This window comes from Urocampus carinirostris, chromosome 15 (assembly GCF_059441175.1).
Source record: "Urocampus carinirostris isolate Australia breed hairy pipefish chromosome 15, RoL_Ucar_1.0, whole genome shotgun sequence".
In the NCBI taxonomy this organism is placed as follows: Eukaryota; Metazoa; Chordata; class Actinopteri; order Syngnathiformes; family Syngnathidae; genus Urocampus; species Urocampus carinirostris.
In genome coordinates this window covers 20,021,683-20,042,404 of record NC_142363.1, presented here as the reverse complement: position 1 = coordinate 20,042,404, position 20,722 = coordinate 20,021,683, and the positions used below count along the sequence as shown (strand labels likewise).

Here is a 20,722-nt window from a genome sequence, read left to right as displayed (position 1 = left end):
TTATATTATTTTGCATATGAATAATCTATATTTTATGTTGACAATATCTGTTTATTATTTGTTATTGCAACATCCATTGCAGCCTGGTCATCCTGGGAGGGGGGACTACCTCATGTGCAGTCCCTTCAAGGTTTCATCGTTTACCTCATGTTGATGTAGGTTTTAGATGGTGTACTAATAGTCTGTGGTTTTCAATAATATGTGGTCTGTGCAGCCCTTTGAGACTCTTTGTGATTAAGGGCTATACAAGTAAACATGACTTGACTTAACTTCATTCAGTATTTTTGTGTCACATTAACATTAAGTAGAGATCTATCCAGTTTAGATATGATTGTCTCTGTACTTCCTTGTATTTGTATCTAACAGCACTCAGTAATTCCTCTGTTAAATGTACACTTTATGCCCAATATATACACAACACCATCAAACAGAAGTGATGTGGAACTTAAAATAATAACTAAATATGTGTTATTATTATTAGCTAAATACCGGGGCGGCAGTAGCTCAGGAGGCAGAGCGCTCGTCTTGGGATCAAGGGATCCCAGTTCGAATCCTGGCTCATCCGTGTTACATGTCGAAGTGTCCTTGGGTAAGACACTGAACCCCTAATACCCCCAATAAGCAGGTTAGCGCCTTACATGGCTGCAAGGCCGCTATTGGGAAATGTGGAGCACATTGTAAAGCGCTTTGGGAAGTCATTGACTTGAAAAGCGCTATATAAATGCAGATCATTTCATTTAATTAAAATGTTGACTGGACAGTTTATGAACTATTCACATTAAATCAATAGCATCGTATATTACACAATACAGTACACCAAAGTATATCAGTAGCTGTATCCTTAAAGGTATCTGATACGTTTGCTCTGACCTGCCTACTTCAATACGCTGAAACGGCGCCTTTTAGCTTTGGTGTGCCACCCCAGTATTTTAAGTGGCCCACCACCCCTAAGAAACATTTCTAGAAGCGCCACTGCAAGAATGCACATAATTGATTATGTTTTTATATATCTCATCTCATCTCATCAGCCGTACCGCTTATCCTCATTAGGGTCGCGGGGGGGCTGGGGCCCATCCCAGCCATCTCCGGGCAGTGGGCAGGGGACACCCTGAATTGGTTGCCAGCCAATCGCAGGGCACACAGGGACAGACAACTCATTCGCTCATTCACACCTAGGGACAATTTGGACCGGCCAATTCACCTGAAATGCATGTTTTTGGAACGTGGGAGGAAACCGGAGTGCCCGGAAGAAGCCCACGCAAGCACGGGAGAACATACAAACTCCGCACAGGAAGTCTGGAGCTGGATTTGAACCCACGACAGGTTCCCATGACATGAACTGTGCCGCACAAGCGCTAACCACTGCCGCCGTGCTGCCCGTTTATATATATATATATATATATATTTCTGTGATTGGCTGGCAACCAGTTCTGGGTGTCCCCTGCCCACTGCCCGATAATTGCTGGGATGGGCTCCAGCACCCCTGCGACCCTACTGAGGATAAGCGGTGCAGCTAATGAGATGAGATATATATATAGTCCTCCTTTTTTTTATCCTTGTATGACAATAAAGGCCATTCATTTCCTTCATTCAAACATTCTTTCAACAACCGTTGAATCTAATTGTATTTTATGCCATTGATATAAACGTTGTGAAACATAATATGCACTCCAGGGTAAACATGTAATAAAGGCTAAGAAAAAAAGATAGAAGACTGACAAGATAAAAGGCAGGGAGAAAATATTAACAGTGTAGTGCTTTAAGAATGGCCTCATCTCATTAGCTGCACTGCTTATCCTCAGTAGGGTCGCTGGAATGTTTTAATAATAGTACAATGTTCGTTAATGAAAAAAGAATTGTGCATTGTTACAACAGTGCAATGAAAAGTAGTGCAATAACATTTGGCAGCAAACTGAAAAATAACTCGCAAGATGTGTTTTCAGTTTCGTGCACTCGTTTATTGAATTGATGGTCCTGGGGGAAGAAATGACTGATACTGTACTTCTAATGCAAGTAACAGGTGGAATTGCAGTGAAAATTTAAAATAACCATTTTGTAGTACACAATGAATTAATCATAGGTCACATGATTGAAAGAACACGTTTCATTTAACAGGGGTTTATTTTTCGAGGCTCAATTTATAACGTCAAGGCATGAAAGGTGACATTTAATGTGACGTCATATGCATGCTATCGTCGGTGATCTTTTTGGGTATAACACTGCTTAATGTGACGGGCTGTTTTCCTTTCTTCCTGTGTTAAGACGATTGCGTAACGCTTTCTTCCACGCTGGAGTCCAAAGAATGTTTCCCTTGCAGCGCACCGTTTACTTTCGTTTTCCTTTCTGCAGCCTGAAAAGCGAAACATGTATTATGTTGAAGCGGACAATGGCGCTCCTCTCTCGGTGGCCCTCGCGGGTTTTCTCCGTGGAAGCAGAAGGGGAGACGGTTTATTTTCGAATCGAAGACAAGAACCCCGGATCGGGTGGAAAACACGCGCAGGGACTGTTTGGCCACGTTCACGAGAACGCCAAATGTTTTTCTTTGCTCGTTTCCAGCGAGGACAAAATCCACAGCGCCCGATTTCACTGGAAACTTAAAGATAAGCTGTTAAGAGATCTTCCAAAACAATGTCATGTTTCTCCGATGTGCTCTTTTCTGCCTAGCGTGAAAGATTCCCTCGTGCGTGGCTATTTCTTGCAAGACGCTTCTGCAGAGAGCTCCGCCACTACAGAGAGACTTTTACGACAGTGGCTGCGGGTTGACGACCCTTTGCTGGTGTGTTCATACTCGCATAAAAAAGAAGGGGATTGGATTCAGAACCTGTGGAACAACGAACAGAATCATCACATAGTTCCATCGGAACCACCGCACTACCACCCAGCTACCCTCAACCTGATCAACAACGATGTTTTCTACAGTTTCCGAGCCGCTCGTGAGGTTTTTAAGAAGGTTAATGTTGCTTTCTTTACGTCATTTCTATTCACTTTCTGGTACACGAATTGATAGAGACTTATTATTTAGCTAATAATATTAACACATATTTAGTTATTATTCATGATTAAAAAAAGACAAATGCAGTATCCAATGTGAATATGTGTGTACCTAATGACGCAGCCCAAATTGCACTTGATACAGTATAGTGAACATGCTAGTTTGAATTGTAGTGACCTCAAGTGGTGACATTGATGTATGACAACCAAATATTCATTTCGAAGCGAATTAAAGCTGATTTGAAAAGTTAATACTATTTCACAGTTGTAAATTCACAAAAATACTAAACATAAAATACATTAATAATAGTAATATTTAAGTAAGGTTTTTGTGTTAAATTGTTGACCACAATTAACATATATTTGTGAATGAGTTTCTTATCCATGATAATATTAGCTGCAACATTTATCTTTACATTTTATTATTTTCTTAGATTACGAAGATAAATAAATATCTGTTTATAAAGATTTTGACAATGTTAATCTACATTTAAAAATGTTTTTTTATGGTATTGTTATACCACAATTAAAATATTTGTTGTTAATGTGTTTCTTATCCATGATAATATGAGCTGCAAGATTTATCTTTACATTTTATTATTTTCTTAGATTACGAGGATAAATAAATATCTGTTATAAAGATTTTGACAATATTAATCTACGTTTAAAATTTTTGTTTTTGTGGTATTGTTAATCTGTTGACTATTTTGTCGAATATTTGAATGGTCAAATACTTTTGATTGTATCATTTTTTTTTCAATTTTAAAATAAATAAATATATATTGATAGACAAAATCATACATGGTTTTGTTTTTCTCCCCATTTAAAAAAATGGCAATAAATTGATAACAAAAACTTGTAATATTCAATATTCTTAATTGTACAAAAAAAAACAAAAAACTATGTATGTATATATTTTAAATGAAACATTTTTGATCATAAATTAAGTAAGATCCAGTCCTTTTGGCAAAGGAAATACTGTAATCAAAGACGGTAATCATAATCATCCAAAGTAAAATAATTACATTATCAGCATTTGGCTGAGAGCTTCTAACCTTCTAACAGTTGTACCCCTAGTGTTGTAGTGTTTCTATCCTGTGTTTGAAATTATTTTTTTAGAATTTGAGTGTGAATTGCTGTTACCTCAAATTATTCTCAAGAGAAGGGTAAAAGTCCACTCTATAAAATAACAAGTGGGGGCTGGGTTGTATTTGTAGGGTAACACCCTACACTGTAAATTATCTACAGTTATTGCCTAATGTCCATTTTCTAACCTCTATTTCGGTTTGCTTTCCACGTTTTCCCCACTTTTCATTTAAATCATCAAAGTAATTGTTTTTGTCTTGCAGTGCACCAAATCTTTTCCAGAGACTGCATCCGTCCTGGATCTGCTGCCTTGTGACAGTGAGGTGAAGACTCAAATCCAACCAGACTTCCCCATTATTGTCTTGGAAGGACTGGATGCCACAGGTTAATGCCATTTAGCATTCTTTTCAACGCATTCATTATGAAGTATAAGGGTTTACTGTATTTTATGGACTATCGTGCGCACCCAAGAACCCAAAATTGGTCAAAAATTTGAATGTGCACCTTATAATCTCGTGCTCTTTATATCTTCATTGACTTGAAAAGCGCTATATAAATGCAGACCATTTACCATTTATATGCCTACATAATTGGAAACGTGTCACCACATTTATTTCCTAACAATTGTGGCAAAGGATACTGAACTCACCAGGTTTCAAGGGACATAGATGGTTGTTCACAATTCCAAAATATTGAATGCAATGAGAATCAAACACGGGTCCTGGCGGGGAGATTGCCAAGGGAGAAATTCTATCCACTAGAGCACTAATGATATAGGCAAGCACTAATGATGAAGGCAACAAATGAAAAGGCATTAGATCTTATGTCATTATCACACTATTTTTAGTCACCAGGTCACCATGCAGAAGTACAACATCGGCCAAGGACTAGTTCAGACCATTGAACAACTGTATGCCAATGCCAGGGCGGCACAGCGGATGAGTGGTTAGTGCGTCTGCGGCACAGTTCTCAGGTCATGGGATCACATCTATAGGGATCAGAATTTTCCGCGGATCCGCGGATTTCCGCTGTTTTTGAACCCCAAAGGTCATTCCCGTAAATCGTCTAAATTCGATAAGAAAATATTTTGGGGGGGTGAGGTATGATACGTGACTGTTTCATCACCCCAAGTTAGCAGTTAGAGATCGCGAGAAAAATCGGCAAAAAGAAGCGCAGCGCATTAGATCTATAACACACAACAAATAGATCGACTCCTACCATTGGCGATAGGTTCGCTGATAACCAATCAGCGGAGCTTTTGTTCAGAGCATTGGCTTTCTCAAACATGGCGCTCCTTCCGGTCTTTTCAAACGGTGAAATGAGTGTTTGAAAAAGTAAATATGAAAATACTAAGAAAAGAAGACGAGGCTTTTGTCTCCGAGATTGATAAAGGAATCAAGAATAAATTTAAGTGGTCATGGCTGGAGAAGACTGTCACAGACTGACATGTATTTTCTTTAAGCATGTTCAGTTTGTGCATTCTATTTTCAAATTAATGATGAATGGTTATTAATGTATATATTTTCATATATATTGTTGATTAGTAGCTAAATACAAGGTCCATCTTCATCATCAAAACACAACAACAATGGTGATGGTTGTAACATTGTAATCCCCCAATTGTTTTAAACATCTTAAAACTGAAAAAAATACATGGTTTCTGTTTTGTTGGATTTAATTCATTCTAGTGCAATTTTCACATAGCAAATAAGATAAATGCCGTTGGCTTCGGGTGGGTTTGCCCCCCTGAGCCCCCCACCGGGCTCCGCCCTGGACCTGGCTGGGGCCTGCGGCTCCTGGACCCTGGCTATTTCAGCTGAAAATGAAAATCTCCATTCTGATCCCTGCATCTAGCAACCAGCGTTCCTGTGCAAAGTTTGCATGTTCTCCCCGTGCTTGCGTGGGTTTCCCCCGGGCACTTCGGTTTTCTCCCACATTCTAAAAAAATGCATGTCAGGTGAATTGGCTGGTTCAAATTGTCCCTAGGTGTGAATTAGCGAGTGAATTATCTGTCTCTGTGTGCGACTGGCTGGCAACCAGTTCATGTTGTCCCCTGCCCACTGCCCAAAGACGGTTGGGATGGCCTCCAGGACCCCCTTGACCCTACTGGGGATAAGCATTCAAGAAAATGGATGGATGGATGGTTGCCAATGCCAACAGTGTGGTACTGATCTATGGTACTATTGAAGTGTGTTTTTCAACCACAGTCAGTGTGAGTCAAGGCTGCATTCTCTCCCCAACTTTATTCAACATCTTCCTGGAGAGGATCATGTACTCTGGAGCAACATGAAGGTACAGTCAGTATTGGCCGACACAACATCACTAACCGCCGTTTTGCCGATGACTTTGCCAGATTGGCAGAAGACTAACAGGAACTCTGACAACTGGTCAATTGCCTGGACAAGGCATCAAGCCAGTACGGGATGGAAATCAGCACAGAAAAACAAAAGTAATGACCAGCAATCCCCAAGGTATCCTCACAAACATCACCATCAACCACAGAGAACTAGAACCAAATAAAAATATATTGGAGCTTTTGTATCAGAAGAGGTGTCCGAACTAAAAATAATGGCCAGGACAGCTCAAACCACAGCTGTACTTGCCAGACTTAAACCCATCTGGAGAGACAAGAACATAGCAGTGAAATCAGACTCATGCAAGCGCTGGTTACTTCTATCTTCCTCTAGAACATGGACTCTCACAGAAAAACTGGAAAAGAAAATCCAGGCCATGGAGATGTGATGCTACAAGAAACTTGAAGGCATCAACTACCTAGTCCATGTGAGCAACACCATCAGAGGACACAATTGACCCTACGAAGAACTGTTTTCAACTGTGCGCAGACGGAAAGTTCAGCTGTATTGTCACATCACAAGAACATCAGGACTGACCAAGATAATTCTCCAGAGGACAGTTCGAGGGGGCAGGAGGAGAGGAAGACAAAAAGCGAACCATGCCAACAACATTAAGGAATTGACTGGTGCCAACTTTGCCCTGACCAAAAACAGGCATGGGACCGTCAACAGTGGAAAAGGCTGTCCTGAATTGCGTTGTCATTGGGTCTTTGACAACCCATGCGGTTAAAGGTTATGTAAACGTTGAACCGTGAGCAAGGTATACTACTTGAAAGAATTTTTTTTCACTTTTTTTTTAGCTCCAACTAAGCATTGTGAGTGACAAACATTTTGAATGCGTGAAGTCATGCGTTTATTTATATCTTCCAGGACGACCAAATTACTTCCCACAATAATAATAATAATAATAATAATAATTTCCATGTATTGTCATTCTGTGTAACAATGTACACAGAACGAAATGTCGATTGCACCTGACCCGTTGTAGCGAGCCGATGCAGCCGCAGCCAACAGAGGGCGCCGCCGACCACTTTTTAAGTCTTAGGAATGACTCGGCCGGGGCGCGAACCCGAACCTCCAATGCATTTGTCTATTCAGTTCAGAACAACCTAATTACTTCCCCCAATGCCTTTTTCTATATTCACCTCAGAATCTAGTGTACTTTGTAAAGACTTTGCGAGTCAGCGATACACTACTGTTGTAAAGTCGTACCACAGACTGGTTTTATGTCTGACAATATTCTCGCGGTCCGGCCCAATAATAGCATCAACAATTTCATATTGTGACTAAAAATAGTGTGATAATGAGATAAAACATAATGCCTTTTTTGTATTCTTAATTGTTAGTGGATCGTATCTGGTGCACTCCATACTGTGATCTGGGTTTGAGTACTGTTGCATCCAATGTTATTCAATTGTGATCAGTGAGATATTCCGTCTGATCAATCAATGTATGGCACTGTTATTATTATTATACCTCTTGCTGTAGTTTTAATTCCATGCCCCTTATAGTCCGGTACGAATTATATTATGAAAAAACTACTACAAAACACTATGTTAGGGGGGTGTGTGCCGTACGCTGCAGACTATAAGGTACTCTCGCTATCATTTTCTCCACCACAGGTAAAACGACACTGACCGAGTCACTCAGGGATGTGCTTGGGGCCACACTTATGCGTTCCCCTCCGGAGTGTCTCTCGCCTTGGAGGGCCCTCTTTGATCAGGAGCCCCCCATCCTTCGAAGGGCTTTCTACGCTCTAGGCAATTACATAACAGCGCAAGAGATTTCCCGCCAAAGCACCAAGACGCCTGTCATCATTGATAGGTAAAAAGGTTGTACCTGAAGAGAATGCTGGTGTAGTCTAGTATTTAGGGCCTTCTAGTGGGGAACTTGCGAAATAACGATTTATAGAACTGAACTGAATCAAATGAGCTTATTTGTCAATTATATCAATGTTGTGAAAAATTGTATGCAACAAGATTAGACATGGCACTCTAGTGTAAACACTTAATAAAGACTTTAAAAAGAGAAAAAACAACTAAGTAGGCAAAAATTTTTACAAATTAGTGGTTACAAACTGGACTATGTTATAATGAAAGAATATAATATATATATATATATATATATATATATATATCTCATCTCATCTCATCAGCTGCACCGCTTATCCTCAGTAGGGTCGTGTGGGTGCTGGAGCCCATCCCAGCAATCATCGGGCAGTGGGCAGGGGACACCCTGAACTGGTTGCCAGCCAATCGCAGGGCACACGGGGACAGACAACTCATTCACTCAGTCATACCTATGGACAATTTGGACCGGCCAATTCACCTGAAATGCATGTCTTTGGAATATATATATATATATATATATATATATATGAATGAACATTATGAATATGAATGTTTTAGTCATTGTTTTAGGGGACCTCTAGCGCCTGCCAGCGGACAACAAGTGAAAGAGTTGGTGGCTGTGTTAACCCTTATACAGAGTGCTTTAAACGCTACTACAAAAATATTTTATTAATCTCATTTTTCATCCATTCTGAAATATGATTTTCAATATTCTGAAAAACTGGTAATATATATGTTTTTTAATGAACAAATTATGACTTTATTACTTGATAACAATCAATAGGGGGGGCGGCAGTAGCTCAGGAGGTAGAGCGCTCGTCTTGGGATCAAGGGATCCCAGTTCGAATCCCAGCTTGTCCGTGTTACATGTCGAAGTGTCCTTGGGTAAGACACTGAACCCCTAATACCCCCAATAAGCAGGTTAGCGTCTTACATGGCTGCAATACAAGGCCGCTATTAGGAAATGTGAAGCACACTGTAAAGCGCTTTGGGAAGTCATTGACTTGAAAAGCGCTATATAAATGCAGATCATTTCATTTTCATTTCATTTCAATAAATACACATTGTCCCTTTAAAAAAAAATCAAATAATTATAACAAAGTGTTTCTCCTTGTGTTTAATATAGTAATAACATTCTCCCCCAGGCATCCCATTTTATTATTTATGTGCTACTAAAGCAAAAACACACTCAACATCACAGAGTGTGCTAAAAAATATTTGCAAATAGTTTCTAAATGTACAATATACATTTTAGCATAAGGAATAAAATGTACAAAGTACGTTTTGGAGCTGTTGGAATATTTTTTTAAGTCAGATGACTCTTCTAAGCGTGATCAGAGCAGAATTGAAACTTTCATTATCAAAATAACAAAAAAAACAATACAAATGAAACCTTGTTATCAGCTAAGACAACAACAGTTTTTAGCAGGTACCTTAGATTCTCCAAAGAAGACGCCAAATGTTCACTGTATAAAAAAAACGATCAGTCTCCTAATTTTGTTGTCAGGTTCTGGCACAGCACCGCCGCCTACGCCATCGCTACGGCAGTGAGCGGTCCGCTATCCAACCTCCCGGCAGAAGGCTCCGAGTTGTACCGTTGGCCTAGCGACCTCCTCCGACCCAGTCTTGTGGTTCTCCTGACGCTGGACCCCGAGGAAAGGAAGAGGAGGCTGAAGGACAGAGGTCAAAGGGAGACCCAAGAGGAGCATGAGCTGGATCTCAACCAACTCTTTCGACTCAGGTTGGTAACGTTTTGTTAATGCACAGCACACAAAAAACGACATTAATTGATTAAAGGCGGGGTGCGTCGTTTGAGGTGTCGTTTAAATGTTGAAAGTTGCGGAAAACATCATGTTTGAAGAAAGGGGGCAAGTGCTGGAGAGGGACGTCATGCTTGTCCCTGAAAGTCTTTTTTTTAATTTCTATTTTTCAGTGGAACATGAAAATGGTGAAAGTAAGAAAATGCCTGCCTCAACGTTAACCCAAATCCTAAAAAGATGAAATAAGAAGTTTATTCTAGCACATATAAGAAATGCACATACTCGCACGGGCATCGTGAACGATTTGACTGAGGTTGCAATTATGACTTAAAGCCAGGAGAAGGCAGCAGAGAGTAACATAGTTATAAATCCCATAAAGCTCCTTTAAAAAAAACGAACACAACAAAATATTTGCTTAGAATACAGCTGTCTGATACTATCATGTAATACATAAACATGAGGCCACAGGGAGTAGGCTGAAGCCGAAGGTTTTAAATGCCTACTCCTATTCCGATTTTCCTTACATGGAAGACATATTCAAAATAAAAATTGACTCTTACCACCAACAGGAAAATAAAAAAAACAAATTAATGACATTTCAAACATTACATTTTACCGTTAGGGACTCCTATAACATATAATAACCAAAGAATATTTTGCTACATCTGATGTCACTATAGCATTTGTTTTCCAGCTGTATTAGTTTATTATTTAATTACTTTGATAATCACATTATTCATTCAGTTGTTTTGAATGCACATCATATTTATTCACATATTTTTACAAAGTAAAAGACTTGCTGAATGTATTCTTTCATATCAGTGTACTTCCCCAACAATGGTCTTATCATATAACCTTGAAGGTTCAGTTGTGCGCTTATCTCTTTTACATGGATTTCTTTGTTTTGTCTTGTGATGTAAATTGTCAGACTTGCCTGTTATTGCTCCATGTTCCATTTTTGCAAATTCACTCCTCTTATAAAAACCGTGGTCAACCGTTAGTCGATGGCTATTGCGGGGGATCGCACTCCTGGCCTCTCGATGGGGGAGCGCTTTCCTGAACGATTTGTCCGGAAAATGACCATTCGGCGAGACACAGATGGTCTCCGCCAACACAAGATTCAGGGCCCGTAGCGGTGGCTTCAAACAGTTCTTAGCCTAGCCATTAGCTGTAGGTCAAACCTTGCCTTCTCCCAGACGCCGCCAGAGTAATAATAATCCCACGAGGCAACCGCTGGTGGTCAGCATTTCTTTGCATTCTTCTGACTTTCCTCACAGTGCAATTTAATTCATGAGTTTCTTTTTAATGTAACGAGCCACTAAAAGCTAGTTGTTTGTTTTGATTCGATGACATAGACTGTGCATGCCCATCCCGGTTGTTTGACTGACAGCCTCCACCAGCCTATCACGGCCGCGCACACACACGGTCACACCCACCCAAAACAGAGCGCCCTCAGAGCGCTCTCTTCAATGCACGATACAATATTAATGACAACAAAGACAAAATCAATTTATTTAATAATCCACGAAGGATTAACCAGCCATAACCGAAGAACAAAGTAGCGAGTGGTCTCTGTATTTATCTAAAATAAGTATTGTATTTAGTTTTGATCATGGAGTTACAAAAGCAGTTACAATTTTTTCTTAAGAATGCATTACAGGACTCGTTACCAAGAAATGTACAGACGCTCCCCGGACCATTCAGCTTATGCAAAACGGTAGATACGAACATTTTCTTCGGGATGTCCTCTACTTTTTTCGAGTGGAGGACAGTGCTGTAATGCTTCTTGCGCTGTGAGAGGTCACCCAGCATCCAACCTGAAGAAGAGATCCGGCTTTTAATTCAAGTCAAGTCAAGTCATTTTTATTTGTATAGCCCTTAATCACAATAAGTCTCTAAGGGCTTCACAGATTAGTACACTATGTTACACAGACTGTTTTTCAGCCGACAAGAAGAGTAGGTTATTATTCATATGCAATGGAGTAGAAGTGAGTTTTAAGTTTAGATTTAAACATTTCCACTGAGGTTGCAGATCGGATCTCAGGGGGAAGAGCATTCCACAGCACCGGTGCCCGGATGGAGAACGCTCTCGAACCAGCAGAACACTTCTTTGCTCTCGGGATCACCAGAAGACCGGCACTCTCAGATCGTAGGCTTCGGACCGGGACGTAGGGGCAGATCAGATCTGAAAGATAAGAGGGAGCAAGTCCATGTATGATTTTGTACAATACTAAGAGAACCTTGAAGTCACATCTTTGGATAACTGGGAGCCAGTGCAAGTTAGCCAAAATCGGTGTCATGTGATCGTACTTTTTTGTCCTAGTTAAAAGCCTCGCTGCGGCATTTTGTACTAGCTGAAGAGACTTGATTCTGGACTTCGGGAGACCGGAGAGTAGTGCATTACAGTAATCGAGACGGGAGGTAACAAATGCATGAATTATAGTTTCCGCATCAGACTGAGACAGTATTGAACGGATTTTGGCAATGTTACGAAGATGGAAGAAAGCGGTTCTAGTAATTTTCTTTACATGCATCTCAAAGGTTAGATCAGGGTCAAATATGACACCTAAATTTTTAACTGAGTCACTCTGTGTGATGTGACATTTGTCCCAGTGGATTTTTTGTGGGGGTGTCTGAATCACTGGACTCTGCAAAACGGTTGTGAAAGGCGAGTGACAAAAAAGAACGAAGCTTACTTTATTTACACAGAGCAGCTAACAAGTAGCGGCTAGCAGCTAGGATCACTAGCTCTTTCGGGTTCCAAACGGCTCTTCGGGTGGTTTTTGTTGCTTAAATCTTTATATTCGCAATTATTTTGTAACATTATCCACTGAATGACTTAAAAAGGGGGGAAAAAAGGAAAAAAATAGAAAAATAGAGAAAATGAAACAAAAAAAAACATACAGTAACAAAAGGAATAAGAGAGATAAAAGAAGAAAAAAGTATAAACGTTTAACGTTTATACAAACACAATAACACTAAAAAACATAGGAAATATAAAACTATTGATGAATCTAAAAAACAGATAAAATACAACATAGAATCCCCCAAAATACATCTTGACAAATCACAAGAGAAAAAAGCGCTCAGAGGGAGCTGTTGATTGGTGGGGAGCAAACTCCCTTCTTTCATTTCCTAGAGCCGGTTCGTAGAGCCATTTCACTCACGAAAGACACGAGCCGTCGCATTCAACAATGTCAACAGCACTGCTGGCTCACATTTTTTTTGCCACACAGCCCTCATTCGCCTTTTCTTTCGGTGCAGTAGTGAATACTGTATTCTTATTTGCTATCTAACCATATGGTAGTCGCTATTTTGGAGGGGGACCTGATCTGAAAAGATGTGACGTAAACAACTCGGAGGAGAGCGGAGGACTGCAGCCAAAGTTGTTATGACCAAAAGAATAATGACAAATTTACCCAAGTAAAAGTACTCTTACTTCAAAATAATATTACTCAAGTAGAAGTAAAAGTAGTCATCCAAATACTTACTTGAGTAAAAGTAAAAAAGTACTTGGTGAAAAAGTTACTCAAGTACTGAGTAACTGTAGCAACATCGTATTTATTGATTCTTTTTTAAACCATCAGATCATTCAATTATCAAAGTCCATCCGATCAACATAAAAATGATTACATTTAAAAGTAGATTAAAATAATCAACGTAAATTCAAGTGCTTTAAAAAACAATAAAATAAAGATACTATAAATCAAATAAATAAATGAAGCACCAAGTAGCATATTTAAAGCCCGAATACTATCTTAACAGGCTCTGCAAGCAGACCAACAAGCTAGCCCATGAACCCGAACAAAAGAAACATTGCATATTGTAGCTGGCGTTTCACCCCCTTTTTAAAGGGAACATGCTTTTGATGTGAGGCCAGGGGTCCTCCTCCTCTTCTGTGTTTTCACAGTCGGTATTGCTAAGCGACATTTTCCATCTGTTTTATCCGTAAACTCAATTTCCCCTGCTGAAGTTGAATATGGTCACATGACGAGGTTGCTTCGTTTGATGGGTTACACATGGTAGAGCCTGCCGGATAGTTGCGCCTTAGCGGAGACAGACAGACGCGTACTTATGTGGAGGGGATTTATTAAGTCACAAAGTAACGACTTCAACTAATGTAGCAGAGTTAAAGTACTGTTTTTTTCTTCACAAATGTACTCAAGTAAAGTATAGGGATTTAAAAATCCTCCTAGAAGCACGAAATTTCCCAAAACTTACTCAAGTAAATCATATCTGTCAACCTCCACGGCTCCATGCCTTTACAAACTGTCGTATTTTCCCTTACAAAATACAAAAAAATGTTATATTGTACATGTGTTTCGTCTTATAACTCTGTACATATTCTTAATAATAAAATAAAAGATAAAAAATCTGGAACAATTGTTATCAGCGTAACTAATATATCCATTAATAACCCTTTAAATTTAAATGTTGTGCTCTGCGATAAAATGGCAAAACATCCCTTTAGCAGCTGTTGAGGAGTCTTGTAGTGTAGTGCCTAATTTCGACTCCCCTGCAAAATCCCCCCCCCTCACGCGAGCGAGCACCCCGCTGCGCTTCCGACAATATCTTTATTGTTTTTATAAGAGATTATATAGAATACGATTGCTATTGTCGGAAGCGCAGCAGAATGCGCGCTCACACGAGGGGGGGAGGACTCCGCAGGGGAGTCGAAACCAGGCACCACAGCGGCAGACGCATGCGCACAGTGTGTGTAATGTAAACACACTGCACTGTATATCATTTTTATTGTTTAATAGCTCGTGCATCCATTCGATATGGTTGGTGTAAAGTGTAAAGAAGAGGCGAGCTGTTTCTTTTAAAACAAAAGTGGAATGAGAAAGCTAGCTAGATGCGGTTGAGAAAATGGTCGGATGGCCTTTTTTTGTCCACTTTTTACCACGGAGGAAGAAGTTGCCTAACTCTTCCAAAAGTAAGTTAAACTTTACTTTATTTATCTTTATCTTTATCTTTATAGTCAAGTCATGTGAATTTGTATAGCCCTTAATCACAAGGAGTCTCAAAGGGCTTCACAGACCACAGAACATCAGCGCCTAATGTGTAGCTTTGTTTTTCGGTACTATGCTTTATCATTCAGCCTGCTTTTGTAATTTTATAGAGCATATTTTTTTATTTTTGAGTTTCAAAACAATACAGGTTACTTAAACATACTTATATAAACTTTAAGCATACAGCCCATACAAAATATAGCACTGAAGCAACTTACAAATTCAACTTACAAACGATCGCACGGCAGCTATCTCGTTCGTGGGTAGGGCAGCGTCTGTATTCGCATTCCAGGAACACTTTCCTTTGTAACGCAATAGTACCAACACTGCTTATCGCAGTTATCACGCATGAGTTCTTATTTAACTTCTCAGACAGACACTTTGGACACCTATGCCAAGAATGGATTTTAAGTGTTTTATCCTTTACTATGAGCTGGAGAGCGTTGAAGAGACAGATAAGATTGTCAGGCCACGTCTAGTGCCCGTCTGCTCCATCAATTACTCTCTTAGAGTAGAGGAGTCGCTGATGAAGAAGCTCAGGTGATTAGTTGTCACAGCACGGCGCTCCATTAAAGCGCGTCAAAAACTCAGCAGTCACGGCCCGGCCCGGCAGATCGTCCTCGCCGACAGGTCGATGGCGACTTCCATTCATCTTTCCTTCCGAAATTACGGCTTTTCCACACGGGATCGCCAGATGTCGACCGTCGCAATTAGAAAACTGGAGTCGAGATTGTGCCGACTCGGTCAATCGCCATCACGAGGACTCATTTGTCTCCGGGAACGGTTGCGCTGCGGGCCATCTGTGGCGTTTCCTTTCTCATATCTTTCAAAGGTGGCTCGCCATTCGTCAGCGTCTTCTCTGCTTATCGTCAGCCTAGAGTCTTACCGCTCTTCATTCTGTTTAAGTATAAGGCTCACCGGATTATGAGGCGCTCCTCCCAAAAATAGTCCTTTGTGATGTTTTTTTCATCTATATGGCGTAACAGACTATAAAGCGAGATTATAGTAATAGCTATTGTGTAAAATGTGTGCTTTTTATACACCTATGGCACATAATAATGCAATAATTATTCAGTCGATAAGTATTGCAGATTTAAATCACAAAATATTGTTTGCAACAATAGAATAGAATAGAATAGAATATACCTTTATTGTCATTGTTACAACATGGGATATATTGTGACAGCGAAATTGGACGTGGCACTCCAGATACACATTTTACAGTGAGGATAAGGAAAACAAAGAGATAAAGGAACAAAGAAGATGTTTTAACTGTCTTTGTTGTATAGGCTTTGTTTTCCTTTGGAGGGGGGGTTGTATGATAGATAGATAGATAGATAGATACTTTATTCATCCCCTAAGGGAAATTCACATTTCCAGCAGCATCCCTGAGCTGAGAACAGTACAATAATAAAGCCAAAAGAATACAATATACAAATACCCAGTGTGACGTGCAAATGCCCACTGTAGCGTGTTATATAGAGTAACTAAATAGTGCTACACAGAATACATATTGCAGTAAGATTCGGTAATATCCAATGTAGGTGGTGTGGTTTAATGTGAGGGGCTGAGGGACAGACAGAGATGAGCGGATCCAACTAGATGTTTGATCTTACTGTACACACAGTCCAGTGTTTTTTCCCTAATCGCTCAGTCCACGTGTTGAATGGATTTGGGAAGTACAGTCCTTAAACATGGCCGATCAAAGTCGGGGTGTGCAAGCTGCTATTTATTGATAGCAGCGGGCAGGAGATTTAGCGCTAGGCTAACGTTAACATTAAGCTAACGCTAAGAATCAAACCCGGATCACAGTGGTGAGGTCAGGGACATGTCACGACCAGAACGGAATCAGGATCCAAATGTGTAACGTTAACCACAAGTTTATTGATAGAAAGAGGAAGGGCAGCGCCCGTGATCCGGTGCTCGCTGGACGCGGGAAGCAAGCCGCTCACACAATCGGATCGTGTTTCGAATACGGAAGTGGATCCTCCAGAGCGGAAGATGGTGGTGTCGCGGACGGAAAAAACAGGTCAATAGCCGGGACAGGAGAGCAAAAACATGGTTGGCATAAAAAATGGGCCGTAAGCGGGGACGGGAGAACAAACATGGTCGGGGTCACAAAAACAGGTCGTAGCCGGAGACAAACGGGGAGATTAGGAACGGACAGGTGAAAAAACTGGGGCAAAAAGCGATGGGAGTCAGAGTCAAAGTGCTTAGCTTGTAGAAACATAGGTTCGCTGACGGACTGACAGAGTGAATGGACTGGGCTTAAAAAGGACAGGAAACCAATCAGGTAGCCCGCAGCGGCTGGCGCCAAACGAGCGGGCACAGGTGATACTAATCAGTCATCATGACAGGACACTTTACCACTGGAACACCAGTGGTACAGATGACGTACAAAAATGCATTACAACTTATCTAATCATCACACTACTTTTAATCTCGATGCCAGAATCACTGATTTGCCAAGTGCACTCTGATCAGTTGAACCAGGGTGCCCCCGAGAACAATTGAGGTGCCCCCAGACCTGTTCTGCAAATAGCTCACCAGCGCTGGGTAATTGTGGTTTTCTCTTGTAATTGGATTTTTAGTGGTTCACTTACAATAATTAGCATGGTAATAACATGGTAACAACATATTTATAACATGATCAGTTGTTATTTTAGAAACGCATATCAAACTCAGTGCCCTTTGCACTAATTAGTAACAAAACATAGCTCTCAGGTTGAAAAAGGTTGGGTTAAACAGTCTCTCTACTCCTTCAACTATGTTTCAACAACCTCTCAGTTTTATATGAATACATACGTAGAATAGCTTGTAAAGTATTTTGTTAAAAGACCTTTTCTGTTTCTGTCTTTCGCAACGTTATTGACATACAGTCGAAGAAGTGGAGGGAATGCACAACCTGTCAGAATGAACTATGCAAATAAGTGTTTATGACCCCGTGAGTAAAAATAATGTGAAAATGACATAATGTCTTTTTCATATGTCATCTGTACCACTGGCGTTCTAGTGTTAAAGTGTTGGTGCCCTCACCACCTCAACCCGGGCTCGAATCCTGTTACGTACAATCTATTGTGATTTTGGCCACCGATGATTATTGATCATTCACTCGTTGCTCAGTGTACCCGTAAATCCTTGTGTAGTAATCAGTGTTCTCGTTTGCCTGCGTCCCTGCTTTCCTAGACGCATCATTTTTGCTGAGGACGCATAGTGTCAAATCAACGTGCGTCCCCGGGACGCAACTTTTTTGACACCAAATTGTCATTATTACCCGATTATTTTGCACGAGAAATTCTTCAGAAGATCGTGAAGGCAAGGAAAACACGTGTTTTGAAGCGAACGATTCGACGAAAGATAATAAACAAATAAATACTCCTAGCAAGAAAAGGACTTTTCTGCCTAAATGGACTCAATTATATTCCTGGTTACACTATCAGTAGGATGATAATGGAGGCTACATGTTCTGTAATGCGTGCACCCAGCGTGACAAAAAAACTGGATTGCATAAATCATTTCGCACTACGAACTTTCAGAAAAGCACATTGGATCGGCACAACGACAATGAAAACCACAAATTAGCTATGGAAATTCTGTTGCTGCAATTGGACCTTGAGAAGGCATTACAACTGTGGCGGGACAGCAAACCACGAAGAATATATGATCTGAAAAATCTGAAGTGATTAAAACTGCATGAATATATAGACTAATATTTCAGCAAATTATTTTGTATAATGTACAATATTTTTGTGAACTAAAAAATATGAAGTGATAACTGCTTTGTATTACCAATTAAGTGTGATGATTAAAACTGAAAGAATATATAGATTTATATTATATATTTGTCGCCGATTTCCAATATTAACCCCGATAACACAAAATTTTGGGGACCCCTAGATCTCTGTTGGGACCCATAGATTTTTGAGCAAGCGAGTCCCCGGGACCCATCACTTTTCAGAGGTAAAATGAACACTAAGTAATACACATGTAATTACCGTATACTTTTTCAATCTTATTACCATATTCTGGGATGGATAAGGCACACAGGGTCATAAGTTGCACTTTAAAATTTCTGGCCAATTCGGGTTCTTTAAGTGTGCCTTATAGTTTAAAAAAATCCAGTACTCAATGTGTTTACTTCATTTGTTGACAAACTCCATTTTTGTGTACAGAGTGGAAGAGGCTTACAGAAGGATCAGCGGTCCGACATGCGTAAGCGTGGATGCCGGATCTTCTGCTGAACAAGTGCTCCAACAAGTGTCTCTTTTAATTAAGGCCCAATGCCACTTGTAAACCTCTATCTTATCTGGGTTGCTTTGAGCATCAAGTAGACGCACTACCGCTTGTGGCCACTGGGAGTCAGAAAAGGGACGCGGATGGCGTAGTGGTCCAAAAGGAATACATAGAGTGAGCCGCTATACAGAGGCAAGAAAATTACATTAACACAATTTAGAAGTACATAGTCATCCTAACACACATGCACACACACGCTTTAAGACAAGTGCATGTATCTCTGTGGTTTCCAAACTATGACCAGGGGCCATTTGTAGCCCACTGACCCCATCTTGCCTTGCAGGATATTCTTCCTTCCAATATGTGGTTTACACATCCAAAGAATACACTCTTACTCCAATTGCAAAACAGCTAACAATTAGCTAATTGTTTCTACAATCTTATACACAAGACCAAGAATGCAATTAACTAAGAGGTGTCCAAAATATGGCTGGGGGGCTATTTGGAGCCCACTGACCCTTTCTAGGGGTCATGGACACTAAACAATACTTGTTTTTCCCCTCCCCCAAAATTTATTTTACATTTCCAAATAATACAATCCAACTCCATTGACAAATCCATTATATCCAAATTGTCCAAATGTATATTTTGGAAAATATTTAACCTCATAAAGAAGCATATTTGTACTTATAATAAGCAAAATTGTCATATTTTGCAGGTGGAAACTCCTTCTGCAATTTTCAAAATAAAATGAGATTTTGAAATTAGAAAATTGCTCTAAAATCTAATAGATTAGACCAAGAGTGCATTTAACTCAGGGGTGTCGAAGCTATGGCTGGGAGCCCTTAGCAACCCACTGAACCCTTTTTTGGGGGGCCTGCAGCATATACAACAAACAAGACTTTTTTCCTCCAAAAAATTGGCAAAAAAATGCACATTATGGGTACAATGTATTTTTTTTTTTAAGATATTATATCTCATAAAGTAAAAATATTGCTACTTAAAGTTAAATTATCATGTATAGTAGATGGAAGATATTTATGAACATTTATATTATGTTCTTTTTTTTTAATATATTTTTTTTAATTAGCAATCTTTTCCAACATCTGACTACTAAAACTAAGAGTGAATTTAACTCACGGGTGTCCAAACTAAGGCAGGGGGGCATTTGTCGCCCACTGATCCTTTCTTGGGGGCCTGCAAAATATACAAAATAATTGAATTTTTCTCCAAAAATTTGTTACACTTCCTGTAAATACAATCTAACTCCATTGGTAAATAAACTACATTCAATATGAGCAAATTGATATTTAAAAAAAAAAATATATATACACTTATAGATAGGCAAAATTTTCACATGTTGCAGATGGAAGATTGATGTGCTAATGTCTATATATTTTTTAATGAATTTAATATATTTGTAGAATTTGAAAATT

The 20,722-nt window shown here is 39.8% G+C and overlaps 1 protein-coding gene across 1 annotated transcript; it reads left to right on the top strand.

Annotated features, from left to right (window-relative positions):
* Window positions 1-2,196: 2,196 nt before the first annotated feature.
* Window positions 2,197-20,198, top strand: cmpk2 (cytidine monophosphate (UMP-CMP) kinase 2, mitochondrial). Its single transcript, XM_088355078.1, has 5 exons — window positions 2,197-2,950; window positions 4,341-4,461; window positions 8,054-8,255; window positions 9,789-10,022; window positions 19,226-20,198. Exons 1-5 carry the CDS (start codon window positions 2,303-2,305, stop codon window positions 19,344-19,346), a joined length of 1,326 nt encoding a protein of 441 aa, XP_088211204.1. The 5' UTR covers window positions 2,197-2,302; the 3' UTR covers window positions 19,347-20,198.
* Window positions 20,199-20,722: the final 524 nt, after the last annotated feature.

Coding starts and splice junctions, on each gene's coding strand:
- cmpk2 (XM_088355078.1), top strand. CDS start 2,303: ATGTTTCCCTTGCAGCGCACCGTTTACTTTCGTTTTCCTTTCTGCAGC. Junction 8,256..9,788: donor ACGCCTGTCATCATTGATAG/GTAAAAAGGTTG, acceptor TTTTGTTGTCAG/GTTCTGGCACAGCACCGCCG. Junction 10,023..19,225: donor AACCAACTCTTTCGACTCAG/GTTGGTAACGTT, acceptor TTTTGTGTACAG/AGTGGAAGAGGCTTACAGAA.